This window comes from Rhinatrema bivittatum, chromosome 4, assembly GCF_901001135.1.
Source record: "Rhinatrema bivittatum chromosome 4, aRhiBiv1.1, whole genome shotgun sequence".
Taxonomy (NCBI): Eukaryota; Metazoa; Chordata; class Amphibia; order Gymnophiona; family Rhinatrematidae; genus Rhinatrema; species Rhinatrema bivittatum.
In genome coordinates, this window is record NC_042618.1 from 353,850,464 (window position 1) to 353,873,891 (window position 23,428).

The 23,428-nt window shown below is 42.8% G+C and overlaps 1 protein-coding gene across 2 annotated transcripts in view; it reads left to right on the forward strand.

Moving 5' to 3' along the window:
• Nucleotides 1–398: 398 nt before the first annotated feature.
• Nucleotides 399–23,428, forward strand: part of LOC115090968 (meteorin-like protein) — a 66,315-nt gene continuing 43,285 nt past the window's right edge. Inside the window, exons 1-3 of one of the 2 annotated variants that reach the window (XM_029600697.1) lie at nt 430–1,003; nt 7,070–7,129; nt 9,214–11,448. In XM_029600697.1, coding sequence (XP_029456557.1) covers nt 436–1,003; nt 7,070–7,129; nt 9,214–9,530 — 945 coding nt within the window. In that variant the 5' untranslated portion in view covers nt 430–435 and the 3' untranslated portion in view covers nt 9,531–11,448. Of the gene's footprint in view, nt 1,004–7,069; nt 7,130–9,213; nt 11,449–23,428 lie in introns of those variants that run through there. The other variant, XM_029600698.1, reaches the window with a different exon arrangement.

The window sequence follows — 23,428 nt, forward strand, 5'->3', positions numbered from 1 at the left end:
ATGTACTTGAATTACTAATAATGCTGTAAAACACCTTGAACATTATTTGAAAAAGGGATTAGAAATGCAAATTACTATTATTAAGCTGGCACAAAACAGAAAGGTCCAGGTACAGTGACCTCACGAACAATCCTTGCCGATTTACCTAACATTTGGTAATGTATATCAAAACATTTAATAAGTAGGGATATGCCGCAAAACAGAGATCAAGCTGTGCATGCTCTAAAATCTGTTGTTGATTTTAAAAAGCGCTTACATGCGTAACACTGGGTTTTACTCGACTAAATGCACTTTACACATGTAAATGGCTTTTGAAAATTGAAACTATAGTAGTTACATTTACACTCGTAAATCCTTTTGATAATTCACCTGTTAGTATATTGGATTGAATCGAGATACGTGACCTCACATAAAGAAATGTATCATAAACTGTGAATGCAAGCAATGGTCGCCAGAAGTGGAGTTGACGTTGCTACAGAAAACTTTGCAATCACCACAAGACCAAGAAAGAAAAAGCGCTTCCTGTTGCCACGTTCTCGACCTGTGCCCGCCCCGCATCTGATGCTCTCTTTCGCTTTTTTTGTTTTGCCTTGCAGCGGGCTGAGCGCCGAGCCCCGTTCGCGCACCGTGGAGCAGGTGCGCCTGCGCTGCACGGAGGGCTCGCTGGAATGGCTGTACCCGGCGCGCGCTCTTCGCGTGCTCCTCGAGCCCCACCTGGCCTCGGGCCCCACTACGGTGTGCATCAAGCCGGCGCGCGGCTTCCGGGGCGCCAACGTGTACGTGGAGCGCACGGGGCAGCTGCTGCTGTTGGTGAACGAGGCGGACGACGAGGCGCGCCTGCAGCAAGTGCGCTGCTTCGGCTCCGAGCAGCCGCGGCGCGTGGCCCTCTTCCTGCAGGCCAGCCCGCAGCTCGACCTCGGTCGCAGGGCTGTCGCCTTCCAGTACGAGCTGCTCAGCGGGCAAGGCCAGGCTCCGGAGCGCCAGCAAATCGCCCTGGCGGAAGGTAACGATGCCTGCATGCTGCCAAGATATCTCCCCCCCCCCCCTCCCCAAATGATCATTCCATGGGCTTTAATGAAAGATAGGCCGAGGTCCTGCCGCCAATGGGAATACACCAATTCAAGTGCCAGTTCTGACCTGAAGGCTTACTGGCATCCGTTTACTTTTGATGATTAGGGAATATTACATTTGGCTATAGCAAACACAATGGGTCAACATCGCCAAAATTAAACCAACATTTCAAAATGCAGGAACATGCCCCAACCGGTATACAGATTTAATTTTGGCGATGTTGACCCATTGTGCTTATTGTAGACTATTGTGGTGTGTGTTGGAGACACTTCTGTTTGCATTATGATTTGCATAGGGGTATCACATCACACCTGGAAATCGGAGTGCAAGTAGATTCTTACCGGGATTGTACTGGCTCTGTCACCCCCCCCCCCCCCGGGAAGACTGAATGGGGAAATTGCCCGTTATTTGCCATCATTTACTATATGGGAATAAAGGTTAACAAAAAAAATATGTAAGGTGATATATTTTTATAGATTCTGTTCCTCTAAGCTAGTCAAGAAACGTTTTAAGTTAATACAAAACCGTATATATTTGGGTTTTATTTTGTTTTTATGCATTAACCTTTATTTCCAAGTATCAAGTGGACTAATATGGATGGCAACCACACTACATTATCATTTACTATGTTACCACAAACATTTTTTTCATGTATATAGTGCCTACTATTCAAATGGGATAGCTTAGGATTTTTATTATCAGATCTATTTACAGTTGGATAATGTATGTATCAAAAGAAAATGTTCATAGCTTCCAAGTCACCCAATTCCTGGAAGTAAAATTTTAGGCCAGTCCTGCTTTTGGCAAACATCATCCTGCTGTATTCTGGTATTTGCAGTGTTGATTTCACATAGTAGAAGCAGAGACTACAAATACCAGAATGCACTGATGTGCAAGTTAAAAAAACAGGACTGGTCTGAACTTCCTACAGGATCTGGCAGCTCTGTATTTACCGTAGTTTTCACTTGCAGCTTCAGATCCTCAACAGCCCAATGAGCCCTGACTTGTCTAATCCACTTTCCAAATTTTGCATTGATGCACCAAGACTGGCTAAGATGTTCCTTAGAGCCTGAAACCAGGTACTTAGCATAGAGTTGTTCCTTCTTCTGGTAGTGATTTTGTGTTATAAAAATAAACTTTATATCACCTTCATATACAAGTGACTCACATCATAAAAATATGCCATTCATTTATCATTATTGGTCATTTGAATAGCACATATCAGATGCAGACAGCACTGAACAGTGACATATGAACAGTCCCCACTCCTTGGAGCTTTCAATCTATTCAAGACTGACAAGACACACAGCAGAAACATATAAGAGGTTTTGAGTTAAGTGAGCAAGGAGGTTTAAAATAGGAAGGAATTAAATTAGGTGGGTTGTAGGTGGGCTTAAGAAACTTTAAAATCAGGATTGTCCAACTCTGGTCCTTGAGAACCACAAACCTGTCTGGTTTTTAGGATATCTCTAATGAACATTCATGAGACAGATCTGCATACAATTGAGGCAGTGCATGCAAATTTATGTCATGCATATTCATTAGGGTTACTCTGAAAATCAGATCCGTTTGCGGCCCTCAAGGACTGGCGTTGGACACCCATGCTTTAAATAAAGTGGTAAAGAATCAACAGTTTACCTAATCGGTGACTCAGACAAAAATTAAATCTTTGTTCCAGAAGCAATGGGGTGGATTTTAAAAGGGCTATGCGCGTAACCCTTAAACACCCCCCCCCCCGCGCGCCAAGCCTTTGGTGGCGCGCGCAAGCCCTGGGACGTGGGAGGGGCTGCGGTCCGGGAGCGTGGCCGAGTGCCCTGACAGCAGACAGCCGGCGCACGCAAGTTACGCCTGCCAGAGACAGGCGTAACTTGCGTGCGTAACTTGCAGGCGTAACTCAACAAAATAAGGTGGGGGGGGGATTTAGGTAGGGCTGGGGGTGGGATAGATAGGGGAAGGGAGGGAAAGGTGGGGGGGGGAGGGGGAAAGTCATTGGGCCAATCCCTGGATTTTATAACATGCGCGCGGCAGCGCGCGCATGTTATAAAATCGGGTGTACATTTGTGTGTGCCGGGTAGTGTGCACAAATGTACACCCCCGCACATAATTTAAAAAATCTGCCCCAAAGTGTTTAAGAAAAGCAGAAGGTGGGTTGCATGAATCAGAGAAATAAGTAGAGTTGACCATATTTGAATTTCAAAGAGCTTTTTTAACTGCTATAAACAACCTTTCCGTACAATCTCAAGCATCCACTGCCCTGTACAGGAAACTTGTTGGTGTTGACATGAGGACTTGGGGAAGAGGTGTGAGATTGGGACTAGAGAGCACACAATAAAGAAGAAAACAATTACTCTGCTCCTTCATGAGCCTCTCCCCTGCTATATCCTGTAGGCTGACTGAATGAAGAAAGCTGAACCCTGACTCTGCAAGTACTGTGTATCAGCAGAAAATTTCTTTGTGGGACTCCATAACTAACTGTACCTACCTATTTGTATCACTGCCTAGAAATAAGGGTCAGCAAACAAGTTGTAGGGGATAACTCTTGACAGACTTCCCAATGGGCAGGGTAGGAAGCTGCCTAGGACAGCAATAGGGCTGGCTGTAAGCAAATTGATGCCCTGTGCGAAAACTGAAACTGGTGCTTCCTTTGGTGACAGATCTGGCACGACCCTCTCTCGTTCAGCAGTGGCTCTGCGACAGCGTGCCCATCACTCCTTCCCCATACCCTCTGCCCAGTGCCCATCACTCCCTCCCCATACCCTCCGCCCAGTGCCAGTATCCCCTCTGCCCTGCTCTCCGTTCCCTATGCCCACAATGCCCAGCATCCCCCCAGCATCCTTTTATTTTTTTTTCTCTCCACTTTCCTGCCCAGCAGCAACCCTCTCCTCCTCACAGCAGGCTCCTGCTTCCACCACAAAGAAAAGCCTCCCTTCTCCTGCACCATCACCATCACCTCTCCTTCCTCCTGCACAGTGTGAGTCTCTTGCCTACACACTGTGGGTGCAGAAGAGTGGGGGGGGGGGGGGGCAGTGGTGCCCCATTGAGTATGGTGCCTTATATACCTGCACCCCCCCTAAAACTGGCCCTGGGGAGCCGCCCTGCCACCGGAGACCAAACCTGTCACCGAAGTAGCTTCAGCGGCCACTCCTGTGCTGCTCTGGTCTTTTCTATTAGGGCGGCTTTCTGACCCATCATCATCCAGTGGCCACAACTCGACTTCAGAGAGGAGACTTTCTCACAAGTGGATGCAAATTTGGGAGGGCAGCTATCTATGCCTAGGGAGCAGCAGAAGGGTTACATCTACCACTGGTGATACCTGTGACTTGCTTTCAAGAGCTGGTCAAAATTGAGTTAGTCCAAGAAAAAGATATCAAATATAGCTTGTTTATTGTCCCCTTATTTCTACATATTCAAGTGGACTAACATAACAACAAGAGTTCATAACATGTATAAAGCCACTTTTAAAGGAAAGGCGGGTATAACGGACATAGATGATGTTCTATTCCTACTCATTCCAAGGGAGCACTCTCCTGGCTGAAGCATATTGTTTCACACATGCTTATGTACCACTCCGGAAACCTAGTTTGATAAAGATCGTACCTGGAATGGGATGTGGAAGCATTGTATCTCAGACTTTCTCAGAGAGAAATGACAGGCAGCTCTTTTGTGCCACTTAATTTCTAAGCAGCAGAAACAGTATTCCATAGCACACAATCAAGGCTAAAGTCTCCATGAATCTACTGGCTATTAAGGAAAGACAGATGGAGAAATAAGCTACCACAGATTTAAGTTTACTCAGTGAGAATTGCCTACATGCCAGACTTCCCTGGTGAAGGTAGCACTTCTGCCTTGCTATATTGCTGGATTTCTAGATTACAATCACGATATATCTAAACCCAGTTCTGTGGTGCCAAACGTAGTAGGTTCAGGATGAACCACTTGAAAGAGTCAGTCATTCTGGTTCGTAGAAAATCTTCAAGTAGCTATAAATCTGTATTGGAACTTCTAGGTTTTTCTCTAACACAGAGGTAATGTTTCCTAGCAGGCCGGGCAGCAACTGCATGTGTAAGCAGGGCTTATGCCTCAAATCTCCCTAGCGACTGATTCACTGAAGACAGCAGTTCTCAACCAGTGTGGCACCAATAGGTGGGAGGTGTGGCACCAAAAACTTGACATAGCAAGCTGATGATTTCTATAACAGCCACATGTCTGCTGCTTGAGAAGAGTGCAGAACAGGGGACCTGTTTCTTCAAATTCCCCATCATTACTACTTTCCCCTCATCCCTGGCAATCACTAGCGCCACCAGCCCACGCCAGAAATGTTGCAGGTATGCTATATCCCCCCTGACTCCTTCACCACCACCGCTACCACCAGTGCTTCTAAGGGTTTGGATTTTTGTCTGTATCCTTGATTCTAATTTACAGTCTCTTATTCTGTATTGGGTGAGGGTCAGTCTGTGTTCTGAATATGTGACAGAGGTGATAGATTAGAACAGAGGTTCTGTTTAGGGAGGTATAGCACTTTGGCTTGTTTAGTTTTTTTCCAATAGGTTGCCTTTTCGTAGGCAGGGTTGTTGCTGTTTGAGTCCTGGGTGTAGTGTTCTTATGGTATGGCAGATATCCTATATGTGTATGGTATGGCAGGTATCCTATATGTGTATCTAAGTGTCTTTTTAGCAGGTTTTCACGTTATTTTATAAAGTGTCTGGAAGGGGATGAATTTTCAAGTGCTGTTGCTGAGGGGATATCAGAATCTGAATATATTTTTTGTATGGCAAGTTGAAAAGGTAAAACTTCTTAATTCTGCTCTGTATAAACTCCAGTAAGAGGTTAGAATTTCTTGAGGTTGACAGTGAGATGCATGAGAATTTCTCCCTATAAAAAAAAACAAAAACAAAAACTATGTGCAACACATTGGCCCCAGGTTTTTCACTGATGAAGTAAGCAAATATTAAATCTTTTGTGAAAAAAATAAAATTTAATAATTTTTTTAGAAGCAGTTATTGAAATGCAAGAAAATTAAAATATTTATTAATCATTTTTAAATAAAATATCTAGGTGTGGGGTTTTTTTTACTACAGATATTAAATATTGTGTGCAGTGTATCACACACATAAGTATTATCAGTCAGGTGTGTCATGACAGAAAAATAGTTCAGAGCCATTGCACTAGGAGGCTGTTGAGCTTGGAGGAGAAGCTGCAGGTGTGACATTTCTTACTATGCCCACGAGTCATAGGAAATAGTGCAAGAAAGCTCACACTTTTCCCCCCAAACTTTCTGCCTGCAGTTTCGTGATGTCGGGTGATGTATGTTCTTATCAGACATAGCAACACAAAAACATGAAGGTGGGAAAACCCCTGTGATTGTAAAGCAATTCAGAGATTGGGTTGAAGAGTTAAAGTAATAACCACAGCACTACTGGTTGTCTGTATTAAACTCCCAGAAAAGTGTTCTGTACATTTTGAAATCAAATTAACTTGTGCTCTGTTTATATATTTGAATGCTGCATGCATTAGTATGTGATATCTTTTGAGTATAGCAGGGACATAGGAATAGATGTATAAAGTCTTCATCTTTAAGTGTTGGCAGACCTTTCAATGGCATGTCATGAACATGCTAGAAGCTTTCCATTATTTGATTTTATTGGCCAGTGGCTGGTGAGAGATAGAGTAGGGGTGGAGGAGAGGGCCTTAGGTTCAGACTGCAATATGACCTGGTGTCATATTTAGTGGCTCTCATGGATGACACACACACACATGTATGTACAATGGAAAAAGGAATGTATTTTTTATTGAAAAACATTTCAAAAATCTTTCATGGGCTATTGTTAAAAAAGATATTGATGTGAATGGTTTTGCTGTAAATCTAATTTTTTACATTTATTATGTTGTCAGGTTCTAGATTTTTTTGTGTAGAAGTTGTTCCAACTATGGTTGTACTCTTGTCATAAAATAGTACAGCAACATGTGCTTTCAGTAACTGAGCCTTTTATTTTTGCAGCTATGTGCCGACCATGCGATGATACAGAGCTTTTAATGGCCATTTGCAGCAGTGATTTTGGTAAGTTTTTTTGTCAGAATTTCACAGTACTACTTTTTCAGTTATGCACGTTTATGTGTTTGTTATTATAACCATTGCAAACTAAGAAACCATGAATCATATTTATTTATTTATTTAGCGCTTTTCTATACCGGCATTCAAGATAAACATCTCATCATGCCGGTTTATATTTAACAGGGGGGTGAAAAAATAAATAAATGAATAAATTAACAAATTGTAGCAAGTGAAAAGAAAAAAAACTCTGCAGTTACAATATGGTCATACCAGCCTATCCAATATCAGTAAATGGGGCTTGACATATTAAAAAGAAATATTTGGGTTAGAAATGCATAAAGAAAGATATTGGGCCTTTACTTAAAACAAACAGAATACATTTTGTTGCGTCGTTTATTACACTAACGCATATGTTTGGCTACATTCTTTTTATTACAAAAGCTAATTAAGGAAGGGGTGTGCAAATCCAGTGTAATAGGTACATCTCTTATTTATTTTTTTCTTTTTTTCTTATGTGTTGCCTTTCTGTATTTCTGTGCTCAAGATGGTGTTCACACATCAAACATTATTATCCATTATTAAAAAAAGAAACATATAAACTAAAATCAAATGCAGCAGTACATCATGGACATATGAAATCCATCAACTCGAATGCACAGATAATACAACAAACAAAAAGAGGAAACCAAGCCGATCTGTGTTGCAGGGAACTTTTTCACCTGGAAATAACCAAATGCCATGTTTAGATTTGCTTTCTGTAATATGTCATGCTCCGATATAGGCTTTGAAATTTCTTACATGCATTCTGTAAAAGGTGCTGCAGTCAGACACAAGCAATTTGTGCTATCCCTATGTTACTCTCCTGATTTTTTTTTAACTAATTAAGGCAATAAAGCCCATTATTTCTCCTTGATGAAGTTATCAGTTCCCATGCTATCATTCCCACTTAGCACAGCCTAGTGCATCAGAGACTGACAGATGTGGAGGCAGAGGGCGCACAATGGGGGGCATTTAGACTCATAGCAGCAACAGAGCAGAAGAAATGGCCCTTTGAACTGACTCTATTTATGGTCTGACTTCCTTGCCCTAAGCTCACAAATCGCTATCATCAACTTTTTTGATTAGAGAAAATAGCTGCTAATGAAAGTGTAAATGACACTTGATGTGAATAGATGCTTTATGGTTATTCGGAAGGCGGGGGTCTGCAGTCACTCCACCATGGGCAACACAGGACCAACTCTGGGCAACAGGAACAAGTGCATTATAGCTTGTCAATAGACTTGACTGCATCTGATTAAAGATGCCTGCACAAAAAAAAAAAAAGAAGAAGGGACATCTGTTATGCTAAGCACTGGCATCACTTGAAAATTAAATTAGCCTAGGAAGTTCCAGGAATTTTCAGAAATAAGCTCTTTGTTAATTTATTTAATGGGATAATTACCTAAAAAGAAAGGAGTCAAGTGGCAGGGGATTTTGAAAAGTTTCAAATAAACGTGGCAGACCTTCATTTGCTCAGTAGATAGCTGGAGGTGAACCGTTGTGTTTAATTTTGTTAAAGACCGTATTCAGGGGAACTCATGTTTTAGAGACGAGTGAGGATCATCATGGAGACTCTTCAGCCCAGAATTATGAAAATAAAAGATGAAGGCAAGGGAATGTAAACTAATTAATTTGATTAGGAAGCAGCCAAATGATGCTAGAGGAAGTCTTTATTATATAGTAACATCTAGTGGTGATTTGTATTATATACTGAAGTATTGCAGAGAAGAGTAACAGGTTTGGGGGGGGGAATGTCTGTCTGTACAGTCAAACATTCAAATTAATACTATGATTTGATCATAAATCTTAGTCTTTCAAGATGGGCGATATTAATACAGAATAATTATTTTTTTGTTGTTGTTTTGGGGTTTTTCTGTTTTTTTTACTTAGTGGATTCTCCCAGATAGTGTTACTAGGAGAAATCTGGCTGCATGGGGCACTTAAAGAAGTTTTGTTCCACGCAGGTTCCCTTTATGTGCAAGATTATCCATACAGCTTTGGCTTGTTGTGAGTTAACGTGAACATATGTGCACTGTTTCCATTATGTCTAGTGGTGAGAGGGTCTATCAAGAATGTCACGCATGACTCCGAACACCAAATGTCTCAGGTGGAAGTCAGCGCGAAGCAAGTGTACAGACAGAAGAACAGGATCTTTCAGCAGGACGAAGTAAGCCTGGAGTGGACAGGACCTGTTAAAACACTGCTGCAATGCAGAGTGAAGAAAGGAGACGGAGATTTCCTTTTCACCGGTAATGAGCATTTTGGAGATGCTTGGCTAGGATGTGCGCCTAGATTTAAGGACTTCAGCTCTGTCTACCAAGCAGCCAGGGAGCAAGGAACAAACCCCTGTGAATTTCAGCTGAACTGATGCCCAATCATATAGGTTGCAGTAATCAGAAAAAAACAAAAAAATTACACATAGGGTATTTTTGTGAAGCTGCATTTCTGAGGTCTTTTTAGGTTGAACGGAGGCAATAGTCTCAGGGTTATCAGGAGAGCCAGTTTTCTGTTGCACTGTGATTCTTTTCATGCACAAAAGCTCCTGTTCCTTCAGCACTGCAAAATCAGACCAAGAGTACCACTCTCACAGACTGTTTCATCCTATTGAAGGCTGAGAATTTCCCCAAGTCTACGAACATTTGCTTAATGTCGGAGAGCACTCACTATCTTCACCCTTACCACCATCAAAAGTTGTGTACCCTACCCATACCTGTTTGCAGGAGGTAGTGTGAGGAGGGGTGGGGGAGGGGAGGAGAGGAATTTAATAATTACAGGGAAAGTTTTAGGATAGATTAATTTATAGAAATATTGCTTCAAGTTAATTTAAGGAAACTGCTAAATTGCCATTTTGATGGGTAATAGTTGATCAAAATTGTTTGCTTAAAAAGTGCATGTTTGCCTGTCCTGTATCTTTGGTGTAGTCTTTTTATTTCAATGAGTTTTATATTAATAATTTTCTGACTCTAGAGAGCAATGCGGTGTATCGGTTGCTCTATGAAAGGGACATTTTAAAAGCCCTGCGCACGCCAAATCCGGGAGGTACGCGTACAGGTTGGGCTGGCATGCGCTGAGCGGATTTTATGAGCCGCCCGTTTACATGCGTGTCTCCCGCTACGCGCTCAAGTCAAAAGTTTTTACAAAAGGGGTGTGGTCTGGGCGGGGCATGGGCGTGTTGGGAGAAGACCAAGAGACGTGCGCGTAAATACTTCCATGCACAGGTGCGCGCCAGGGTCCCCATCGCTTACCTTTACTACTGCTTTGGATGGCATTAAGTAATAAAATTAAAAAAAAATCTAGGCTAGTCAGTGGGGTTTTAAGGGTCGAGATTGACAGGGAGAAAAAGGGAGACTATTAAACTAGGGGGGGTTGGGAAGTCTTATGCCTTAACTGGGCGAACTGGGAAAACTCCCTATGGCGCCGTTGTGTGTCCCTTTAAAAATTCCCCCACTTACACGGTAGACGTGGCATTTGCGTGCACATTTAAAATTGCACACACATGTATGCACGTATGGCCTATTTTATACTATGTGTGCGTATACGCGTGTATGTTTATAAGATGGACGTGTCTCTGGATGCGAGCCGGAAAATGCGTGCACATGTGCGCCCACGTGCCTGTTTAAAAGTTACTGTCCTTCTGACTTACGTGTTTCTGTGTGCATTGTATTTTGGAATCACGTTTGGAGGCAGGGAAGCTCTTTTAATGAGCGATTAAGTTTTGAATGAAATATTTCTTTTTAAAAGGGCAATTGGAACCCAAGGAAAGGAGGGGCAACCTAAAGGCCTCCGTGTCCCCAAGCCTTTTGCCTGGTCTGTGTCTACAGACAAAACCTTTGGAAGACAGGGTCTTCAAATTCCGTGCTCTGCTTTGCACTTTCAGGCTTGGTTTGTTGTTGTATATTAAAAAAAAAAAATTGCTGATGTGTATTTTTCTGCTTTTGTATATTTGGGAACCAGTTGTACATATGAAATAGTTAAAGTATTACATCAGGAACTTTGAACGTCCAGATTACCAGTCGTACTTCATTGTCCTCAAATGGAAAAGGAAGATTACTTTGTACTGATTGTACAGGCTCAAGGCCGTTCCGTTGAGCCACATGCTTTGGGCGGTTAACAATAAAATGATTAAAAAAAAACAAACAAACAAACAACGTACTGATGCATTTGTAGTTGTGATAAAAGTATCTATGTTCTAAAAATTAAAATTTTGTGTGATTTCTTAATTCATTTTCTTTTGTGACGTAGATGTGTCGGGTTCAGTTCTAGTCTGCTTTCTTGTTGCCAGGTCATGTTTTCCTTACCCCACAGGCTGCAGGGGTAAGATCCAGAAGTGCAGCCCTTCTAAAACTTCCCAGCTTTATAATAAGGGGGAGGGTTCAACAGTAAATAGCATGGACTCAAGCCCTAGAGTTACATTAACATTATGGATTAGTAATGAGCTTATTTAATATGTACACTCAGATCAGGGTTAACCCACCGGAGCAATGAAAAAGTAAACTTCCTTTTCGTCCTGCAGACCAGTCCAAACCTGCGGGATTACCCTGCTTGCCAGTAGGTGGAGGCAGAGAAAATTTTTTTCCACATTCTTTTTTTTTTTTTTTGCTTATGTCACTCACACTGTATATCCTGGGATAACTGGGAGGTTCCTCAGTAGTTTTCTGCCTCTGGTTAGGTGGGAGGTATTCTGGGATAGCTAAAAACTATCCAAAAAAACCAAACAAACAGAGAAGCAGTAATAGGGCATGGTAGTTAGAATCTGGGGGGAACCCTACCTCAACTTTTGAAAAAAAACCCAAAAACCCGGAGTAGTCTAAGCAACCCGTGGTCTGAATAGGGCAGTTCCAGGAGGGGGAGGCACACGCTCATAGGCAGTGGTTTGGCGTCCTTAGCCACAGGCGGCAGGAACACAGGCTTCTCCTCCTCCAGACAGCAGATATCGGGCGAGGAGGGGAGGGGCGGGCTGCAAGCAGATGCACCACCCACACAGGCTCAGAGGGAACCGGGAGAGCTGCTTGATCGGGCCGAGGGCTCATCATGGGGGGATGCAGCCCTGAGTTAGAGAAGGCAAGGCACATCTCAGGAAACTGAGTTTTCCACAGAATTTATCTTGCTAATGCACCAGGCCTATAAAGAAAGGAAAAGCCAAAGTGGCTACATTAGAAGCCCCCCCCCCCCTGGGATGTAGTTCCCCCTTTGGGCTCCCAACACACGCCAAGTTTAAAGAAGCCTAGAATAGAGGGAACACACCCCCCGCCGCCCTCCCCACCCTTCCCTGGTGCTTCTAAAAGTGATTCAGGGGATTTGGAACTCCCAGAGGAAGCTCCTGTGGAGGAGGAGGGGAGTGAAGGGGAAGACGTAGCAGTGAGATTGTTTAGGAGGGAAGAACTGAGCCTCCTCATAGTGAAGGTTATGCAAGCCTTAAGCCTGCAAGAGACAGGTAAATAAAATGAGGAGGAAAAGAGAGTGCAAGGGGACCTAATACTGAGAGGTATAAGGAGACCAGCAAAAGCCTTTCTCCTCCACCCTGCTGTAGAGGAGATGATTGAGGGAGATTGGGTCATACCCGATTCAGTCCTGAAAGCAAGATCCTTAATGACCTCCCTTTACCCACTACAACAGGGGGCAATAGATGGTTACTAAAAGTCCCAAAGGTAGATGTCCCAGTAGCAGCAGTGTCAAAAAAGACAATTAAACCGGCAGAAAGGGGTGCCTCCTTAAGAGACGTACAGGATAGAAAGGTAGAAGCCTTTTTAAAGAAAGCATTTGAGTCAGTGAGTTTGTCCTTACAAGCAGCGGTATGTGGGGGCTATGTAGCCAGGGCATTGGTCAAATGGCTGCAGCAGCACCAGGAAGAAACGTTAGAGACAGGAGAAAGCCCAGGGGATAGGATGGCCAGAATTGAGTCAGGGATTGCTTTTCTGGCAGACACACTATATGATCTCATTAGAGCCTCAGCCAAACAGATAGCATTGGTGGTGGTGGTGGTAAGGAGGTTTTTGTGGCTCAGACATTGGGCGGCGGATGCACCCTCGAAAGCGAGGTTAAGCGTCTGTCTGTATACCAATGCCAGAAGTCTAAGAAGTAAGATGGGAGAGTTAGAGTGTATAGCAGTAAATGATGAGATTGACATAATTAGCATCACAGAGACCTGGTGGAAGGAGGATAACCAAAGGGACACTGCTATATCAGGGTACAAATTATATCGCAATGATAGGGAGGATCAACTTGGTGGGGGTGTGGCACTTTATGTCAGGGAGGGTATAGAGTCCAACAAGATAAAGCTCATACAAGAGACTAAATGCTCAGTAGAATCTATATGGGTAGAAATCCCATGTGTGTTGGGTAGTGATAGGAGTATACTACTGTCCACCTGGACAAAATGGCCAGACAAATGATGAAATACTAAGAGAAATCAGGGAAGCTAACCAATTTGGCAGTGCAGTAATAATGGTAGATTCCAATTACCCCAATATTGACTGGGTAAATGTAACATCAGGACATGCTAGAGACATAAAGTTCCTGGATGTAATAAATGACTGCTTCCTGGAGCAATTGGTTCAGGAACTAAGAAAGGGAGCTATTTTAGATTTAATTCTTAGTGGAACAGGATCTGGTGAGAGAGGTAACGGTGGTGGGGCCACTTGGTAATAGTGATCATAACATGATCAAATTTGAACTAATAACTGGAAAGGGGACAATAAGTAAATCTACAGCTCTAACACTAAATTTTCAAAAGGGAAACTTTGATAAAATGAGGAAGATAGAAAAAAACTGAAAGGTGCAGCTGCAAAGGTTAAGTGTTCAATAGGCATGGACATTGTTTAAAAATACAATCCTAGAGGCGCAGTCAATATGTATTCCACACATTAAGAAAGGAGGAAGGAAGGCAAAACGATTACCGGCATGGTTAAAAGGTGAGGTGAAAGAGGCTATTTTAGCCCCAAAAAAAAATCCTTCAAAAATTGGAAGAAGAAAATAGGAAAAAGTATAAACATTGTCAAGAGAAGTGTAAAACATTAATAAGACAGGCAAAGAGAGAATTTGAAATGAAGTTGGCCATAGAGGCAAAAACTCATAATAAAAACTTTAAAAAATATATCTGAAGCAAGAAACCTGTGAGGGAGTTGGTTGGACCGTTAGATGACCAAGGAGTTAAAGGGGCTCTTAGGGAAGCTAAGGCCATTGCAGAAAGACTAAATTAATTCTTTGCATCTGTCTTTACTAATGAGGATGTTGGGGAGATACCAGTTCCGGAGATGGTTTTTAAGGGTAATGATTCAGATGAACTGAACCAAATCACTGTGAGCCTGAAAGATGAGGTAGGCCAGATTGACAAACTAAAGAGTAGCAAATCACCTGGACCGGATGGCATGCATCCTAGGGTACTGAAGGAACTCAATGATATTTCAGATCTATTAGTTAAAATTTGTAACCTATCATTAAAATCATCCATTGTACCTGAAGACTGGAGGGTGGCCAATGCAACCCCAATATTTAAAAAGGGCTCCAAGGGGTGATCCAAAAAACTATATACCAGTGAGCCTGACTTCAGTGCCGGGAAAAATAGTGGAAACTATTCTAAAGATCAAAATCACAGAGCGTATAGAATGACATGGTTTAATGGAACACAGTCAACATGGATTTACCCAAGGGAATTCTTGCCTCACAAATCTGCTTCATTTTTTTGAAGAGGTTAATAAACATTTGGATAAAGTTGAACTGGTAGATGTAGTGTATTTGGATTTTCAGAAGGCGTTTGACAAAGTCACTCATGAGAGGCTTCTAAGAAAACTAAAAAGTCATGGGATAGGAGGCAATGTTCTTTCGTGGATTACAAACTGGTTAAAAGACAGGAAACAGAGTAGGATTAAATAGTCAATTTTCTCAGTGGAAAAGGATAAACAGTGGAGTGCCTCAGGGATCTGTACTTAGACTGGTGCTTTTCAATATATTTATAAATGATCTGGAAAGGAATACGACGAGTGAGGTTATCAAATTTGAAGATGATACAAAATTATTCAGAGTAGTTAAATCAGAAGCGGATTTTGATACATTGCAGGAGGACCTTACGAGACTGGAAGATTGGGCATCCAAATGGCAGATGAAATTTAATGTGGACAAGTGCAAGGTGTTGCATATAGGGAAAAATAACACTTGCTGTAGTTACATGATGTTAGGTTCCATATTAGGAGCTACCACCCAGGAAAAAGATCTAGGCATCATAATGGATAATACATTGAAATCGTCGGCTCAGTGTGCTGCAGCAGTCAAAAAAGCAAACAGAATGTTAGGAATTATTAGGAAGGGAATGGTTAATAAAACAGAAAATGTCATAATGCCTCTATTTCGCTTCATGGTGAAGACCGCACCTCGAGTACTGTGTACAGTTCTGGTCGCTACATCTCAAAAACGATATAGTTGCATTGGAGAAGGTACAGAGAAGGGCGACCAAAATGATAAAGGGGATGGAACAGCTCCCCTATGAGGAAAGGCTGAAGAGGTTAGGGCTGTTCAGCTTGGAGAAGAGAGGGCTGAGGGGGATATGATTGAGGTCTTTAAAATCATGAGAGGTCTTGAATGAGAAGATGTGTATCAGTTGTTTACACTTTCGGATAATAGATAGGGGGCACTCCATAAAGTTAGCAAGTAGCACATTTAAGACTAATCAGAGAAAATTCTTTTTCACTCAACGCATAGTTAAGGTCTGGAATTTGTTGCTAGAGGATGTGGTTAGTGCAGCTGGGTTTAAAAAAGGTTTGGATAAGTTCTTGGAGGAGAAGTCCATTTACTGCTATTAATCAAGTTGACTTAGGGAATGGCTTCTGCTATTACTGGCATCAGTAGCTTGGGATCTTCTTGGTGTTTGGGTACTTGCCAGGTCCTTGTGGCCTGGTTTGGCCTCTGTTGGAAACAGGATGCTGGGCTTGATGGACCCTTGGTCTGACCCAGCATGGCAATTTATGTTCTTATGTCCTTCCCTTCAAAGGCAGTCTCCTCTTGGAAAGACTTAGACACCCTAATGAAGAGCCTGGTAGATTCAAATCCACAGAGATTCTTGGAGGATAGATCCAAAAGTCTCTTAAGGCCCTTTAAACAAAAGATCAAAGAATTTAGAGGGTTTAGGCAAGTGAGTCCCTGTTAGTTAGGGAGTTAGGCCCCAGCTGAGACAGCCCCGTCGAGTAGCACATGGCTGGGTTAAAGATAAAGCCCCCAGAGCTCCAGGGGGTTTTAAAGGGGCTAAGTGATGGGCGGGGGACCCATCCTGAACCTCCTCCAGTGGGCGGTCACCTAACACTATTTTTCAAGGAGTGGGCCCAAGTCACCAGGGACAGGTGGGTCCTGGAGGTGATCTGCCAGGGTACTGACTGGAGTTGACTCCCACAGTTCCAGAATTCTTTTTGGAGTCCCCCTGCAGATCACAGGTGAAAAGAGAGGCAATCATTTTGACCCTAGACAAACTGTTGGCCCTAGAAGCGATAGTAAGAGTTCTGTTCCTAGAGAGGGGCACAGGTTGTTACTCCCTATACTTTCTAGGACCCAAAAAAGAAAGAGCATATGGCCAGGTATTAGATTTGAAAAGAATGAACAGAGCCCTCAAGGTGAGAGGAATCAGAGTGGAAAAATTGAGGTCAGTCATTGGGGCAGTCAGAAAGGGGGAATTTCTGACTGAGCTGGACTTAGCAGAAGCATATTTGCATATCCCATCAGAGAGTCAATTTGCAGATACCTGAGGTTTGCAGTACTGCAGAACCATTATCAGTTCACAGCATTGCCGTTTGGTCTAGCCACAGCACCAAGCACCTTTATGAAGGTGATGTTAGTAGTGGTAGAAGCACTAAGGAAGGAAGGTATTTCAGTGCAGCCATATTTGGACGATTGGCTGATCAGAGCCAAGCCAGAGGAGGAGGGCAGTAACTTCACAAGAGAGTGAGGGCACTCCTCGAGGAGTTAGGCTGGGTAGTAAATGAGGCCAAAAGCAGTTTACAGCTTTCCCAAAGGTTAGTGTACCTGGGGGCCCAGTTCGACACCGAATAGGCAAAGGTGTTTTTAACAAAAAAGAGGGCAGACAAACTGAGTTGCCAGGTGAGGAAGCTTACAGGGTCCAGGAAACCGGCAGCAAGAGATTACTTGCAGGTGTTGGGGTCGATGGCGACCATAGAGGTAGTCCCATGGGCAAAGGTTCATATGCACCCACTACAGAGAGCATTGCTCTCAAGATGGAACCCCCAGCACGCGAACATATGGAGAGAGGCTCAGGCTCACCTCCAAGGCCAGAGCCAGCCTACGTTGGTGGCTAGTCGAAAGCAACTTATTAGCAGGGGTCCGTCTAGTTCCGCCGGACTGGATGATGTTAGCGACCAAATGCCAGCAGGTTAAGCTGGGGGGGTGCGCATTGCAAAGAACAGATGGTACAGGGCAGATGGTCAGCCAAGGAGAGGGAGGCCTCAACGAATTTGTTGGAGCCGAGAGCAGTAAGGCTGGCACTCGAACACCAAAGCCCCAGGATCAGAATGAAGCTGATAAGAGTCCTTTCCGACAGCTTCACAGCAGTGAGGGACACGAAGTTGGCAGTTAGTGGAAGAAGTGGAACAGCTAATGAGCTGGGCAGAAAAGAACCTGTGGGGGTTAACAGCCAGTTACGTAGCAGAGAAGGAGAACACACAGGCAGACTGCCTCAGAGGGCATGCAGTAAAACAGGGAGAATGGCAATTTAGTGGAGGAAGCATTTTCAAGAGTGATAGGGAGGTGGGGAAAGCCAAAATGGGACTCGATGGCAACACGAAAGAATGCCAAGGCAGGAAAATTTTTCAGCAGGCATCAGGAGCAGGGTTCAAAAGGAGTAGATGTCCTAGTTCAGCCATGGCCGGTGGACCAGCTGCTGTACGTATTTCCGTCATGGCCCTTAATAGCAAGAGTACTGAGGAAAGCAGCAGATCACGGGGGCTGGTGGCCCCAGACTGGCCCAGAAAGTTGTGGTACGCGGATCCAGTGAGGCTGAGCACGGACGCACCTCTAAAGCTAGGGAAAGCCGAGAACCTGCTCAGGCAGGACCCAGTCAAGTGGGGAAAGTCAAATCGTTGTTATCTTACAGCCTGACTCTTGAGAGGGACAGGTTAGAGAAAAAAGGATATTCAAGGGCAGCAGTAGCCACTAGGAGACACTCTAACATCCGGGCTCATGGTAGGGTCTGGAAGGTTTTTGAGGAGTGGAGCAAGGGAAGAAAAGTCTTGCCAGAAACAGCTAAAACAAGGGAAATCTTGCAGTTTCTGCAGAATGGCTTAGAGAAAGGGTTAGCCCTAACCTCTCTCAAAGTGCAGGTGGCAGCATTAGACTGTTTTAGGGGCCTAGTGCAGGGAAGCTCCCTAGGGGCTCACCCTGACACAGCACATTTCTTGAGGGCAGTAAAACGCATGCAGCCTCCGAAGCGCCGGGTAATAGCCACGTGGGACTCTAAGGCCAAATTTTAATAATCTGTTACTCGAAGGAGCAGGTAAGTTCGGAAAAAAAAGAGGTTGTCTAGGGGTTGGGGAGGAGAGGGGAAAAGGGAGGAAGGTAAGGTAGGAGGATAGGAAAATTCCCTCCCAGTCCGCTCCATAATTGGAGTGGAATGGGAAGGGAACTGGTGTAGGCCCGATCACGTCACTGCGCTTTTTTAACTAAAAATCCGACCCTTGCATGCACGAGTCGCGACCTGCCCACACATGTCCAACAGGACAAACAATCTGTTTGATCTCCTAAATTCATTGGTGACCTTTAAATAATGTAGCAGCATCCTCTGGACATCTAGTGGGTGAGGGCTTCCCCCTGCCTGACCCCCTTCTGTCCTTCTCAGAGCTGGTAAAACAATCTCCTGATTTGCGTGAAACTCTGACAGCACCTTAGGTAGGAAGGATGGGACAGGATGAATAACTACCCTGTCCTTGTGAATCGACAGGTAGGGCTCCCTACAGGACAATGCCTGGATCGCTGAGACCCTTTGGGCTGAGCATAGCGCCACTAGAAAGATTGCCTTTAAAGTGAGGTCCTTTAATGTTGCTCTTATAAGTAGTTCAAAGGGTGCCTTGGACAAGGCCCTAAAGACCACATTAAGTGGTAGATTTTCAAAGATGCACACGTGCATCCATTTGCGCGCGATTCCCAGTGATGCGTGCATGTTATAAATTCATCGCATCAATGTGCGTGCGCCAGGAATCCCATGTACATGCATGCACGTGTGCAGCTTTGAAAATCTATCCCTTAATATGGTCCTTAGGGCCTTGTCCAAAGCACCCTTTGAACCTCTTACAGGAGCAACATTAAAGTACCTCACTTTAAAGGCAATCTTTCTAGTGGTGATATGCTCAGCCCAAAGAGTCTCAGAGATCCAGGTGTTGTCCTGTAGGGAGCCCTACCTGTCGATGGGCAAAGTAGTTATTCATCCTGTCCCATCCTTCTTACCGAAGGTGCAGGGGAAGCAGGCCCTGGGGGCCTTTTGTGCCCACTCTACTAGAGTTCAAGCAACCTCATGGGCAGAGAGTAGGGCTGCAATGCTTCAGGGTGTTTATAGGGCAGCCACATGCTCCTCCTGGACTATGTTCACAAACCATTACAGGCTAGACCTGCAGGTAGAAGAGGATTTGAAGTTTAACAAAGTAGTGTTAGGGACCTCTAAGGCCTCAGCCCACCCAAATTAGTTACTGCATGGGTATATCCTGCAGGTGTGGACTGGTCTGTAGGACAAAAAGGAAGGTGTAAATTATACTTACCAGATAATTTCCTTTCCTTTAGTCCTAGCAGACCAGTCCAAGTACTCTTCCGAAAGAAAAAAAAAGAAAGGGAGGGTGTTTAAAAAACAAAAAAGAGAAATGCAGGACATCAGTCTAATAGGCTAGGGCAAGAGGCTACTGACGAACCTCCCAGCTATCCCAAGATATATAGTGTGAGCAATGTAAGAAAAATAAAAACTGGAAAAAAGTTCTCTGCTTCCAACTAGTGTGGACTGGTCTGCCAGGACTAAAGGAAAGGAAATTATCTGGTAAGTATAAATTTCACCATCATGTTACTCCAGATCTGCAGAAACCTAAATGGGAAATAACTGGATCATTTCAGAAGCTCACAGCTAATGTTTCACTGTTCCTAAAGCAACTTTCAAAATATCTGACACATTCTATTTGTAAAGGCAAAAACATGTGCTTTATAAAGTAAAGAGTGGCAGAAAACCTTAATATTGAATTGTTGTAGGGTTTCCAGGAGGCTCTTCCCTTATATAAAACAATTATGTGGATGCTCTTATAGGGTTCTTGAGAACCTGGGGGGAGGGAGGCCAGGAACATTAGGAAATGAATGATTTAGAGAGGGACCTTGCTGCAGTATAGTTCCTGCCCTGAACTACTTGGGTAATGCTTGCTTATGAAAATATTCCTGGAGCAATGATTGTTATTACTGTTTGGTAGCTTTTATTATTAGTTTTATTGTTTGCTTATTATTATGAATGTTTTTACTGTAAACCACCTTTGTGTGATATTCTAGAGTACGGGCCACACATCTTTTATAATAAATAACTTAGAAGTAGAGGTCAGCAAACAGTTTGTAGGTGATACTGGATTAATTTATGTACTTTTGTGACTAACTAGCAGGAGCTTCTCCCCCTTTATCAGGCCAGCGCGGAATGAGCTAAGGATGATGTTGCCTGAATAAAGAAATAAATTACAGTCATCGATCCTGTTTGCATGGTTTTTGATCTGAGACCCAGGTTAATATGCAGGCTCCTTTTCAGCCCTTAGTGCAGGCATTAACTCCTTCTAAGTGAGCCCTGGCGTGTGTTCCATCTTGGATGAATGCTCTGCTGCGAAATAAATCCACATTCTGATAGTTTCATGTTTTCAGAAGCGTTGCTTCCAGTAGGTGCCTGTATACCAACAATCTTGCAGTTCCATGTAGCCCTTCATTAGCAAGTCTAAAGTGCCTATAGGCCCCAGCAGCTCTTTACTGGGCATGTGCTGCGGTTTTAAAATGACATGAAAACACTAATGATATTTGTTGTGGTGTTTTGTGTCGTTTCCCATCTGAAACGGTGTAAAAGAATTTTTGTTTTGTGCCATTTTAGCACTCATTAAAATGCTTTAGCTTGCGCTGTCACTAAAGTACATACACTGAAAAAATATAGTGCATTCCAAAAAAAAAAATGATGAAATGATTTATAGGGGGAAAAGAAACAAGAGGCACAAATGGGAAAACTACATATTGGCACAAAACAATGCACTATAAATCAGTTTGACATGCTAAAATGACAAAATCAAACAAAAACATTTTTTTTCCATCCACACCCTTAATTTTTCTTTTAGTTTTAGGCACTTGTAACTTCCTTTTGATTTTATTTTTCCTGGGGATTTCAATGTTATAACAAACGAAAATCAGTAGAAAACAGATCTTTCTCCTGTGTGTTGTAACAGTCATTTTCCCCACTGATTTCTTTTTGTTACAGCATTGAAATTTCCAGGAAAAAATAACATAGAAACAGAAAACAAAGGTGCCTGCTTCTAAGCTTAAACTATACCTACCTGTTTGAATTAATGAGAATGGTTTGCCATATGCAAGCTCTTTGTCTTTTCCTCGGTAAACTTGCCAGTCAGTTTACTGGGCATATTTTATATGCTGTGCTATCAGTTCTAACCCACTATGGGCAGTTCGTGGAGCAGCAAAATAAAATCGATGACTAAATACCAATGCAAGATCTGAATCTTTCTGCAGAAGACAGGCCTGTTGCATTATGTTTTAAAACTAACTTGAAAGAGGCAGAAGTACCCTTGTTATATAGTTCTTGATAAAGCTATTAAATATGACTGGCTTAATATGAAATATTCAATATTTCAAATGTGGACAAATATGTAAATGTCCGAGAGAGCATTTTGCAAAATGTCAGTGCTTTAAAGAGCATGTGTTTTAATGTTTTAAAAAACCCATTCTTTTAAAACATTTTGTTATCAAGACTTTTCAGCTAGTGTAGCTGCCTCTTTTTCAATTAGCTTTTATCATTTTAATGAAAACCCCTCCCATTCTCCCTTGGTCTTTGGGCTCATGCACCTAATTGCCTATATTTTATGTAAATGGAATTGTTACACCGTAAAATGATATACAAATGTGTCTACCACACAAAGTCCAATAAAGAGTCTGAATAAACTCATTATTTACAATGTAACGGCATCCTCATAGCAGCCTGGGAAACACAGGGCTGACAGATGTGAGCCCGTGACAAGGCCTGAAAACAGCGAATGAGTCCCGCTCCAACAGACCACAATTAATTGACTTAAAATAAGTCTTTTTTTTTTTTTTTTTTCCACAGTTCTACTTGGCTGAGCAAGATTCACAAATTGCTGTCTTGAACTTTTTAATGGGACAAAATAGCTGCCAATGAAAGTCTAAATGACATGGACTTTGAATAGGAGTCCCACAATAACCACACCGTGACAAGGTTTTAAGTGACATATTGATTATTTGAGCGGTTTTGGGCACTCAATCCAAGAGGGAAAAAACAAATTGAAAAGCCTGAAATTACTTCACATTGTCCCCATAAGAGAGGAAACAATAGGGGGATGTATTTTAATGAAGCACTTAATAGGCCATTGAGTTTCATGGATGCTTTTATTTCCACCACTGAACCCTAAGGAAAAAAAAACTAAATACATTGAACAGATTCTGTGACTGTGATGATATATATTAGGCCAGTGTTGCCTTAACTTGAAGAATAAAATAAAGCTCGAGGTGTAGAAAACTATATACTGCATATTATGTTCTTTCAATGATTAGAAAGTGAAGCAAGAGTAAGAGTACTGCACTGTTTGTTGCTTTACCACACTGACATTGCACACTTATTCTACAAGCACTTGAAAACGTGTATCTTGTGTCTCTGAAGAGTGTCGGTGTGTTTCACAGACTCTTCCCTAAACTGGATATCTGTATCTGTAGAGAGAGAGAGAGAGAATGGATGCACGATGTTGTTAAAAGTTATTACAGTTTGCAAGTGTAGACGCTTGATACCAAGGAATGAAAAGTTCAGGCTGTCTGCCAGATGCTAGTATTGTAGTCTACAGAAATCGGCTGTAAGCAGAGAGGTGTGGCTTGAACCAACCCCCAAAACTGGTGCAGCACAAAGAATTGTCTTGAGAGAAGGCAAATGCATTCCAGTATATAGAAGGGTTCTACAGAATCTCATCACATACTGCCTCCTGATTATTTGTGTAAGCAAGAAATAAACAGTGAGCATTTTTTTTTTACACTCTCTAATGTAAA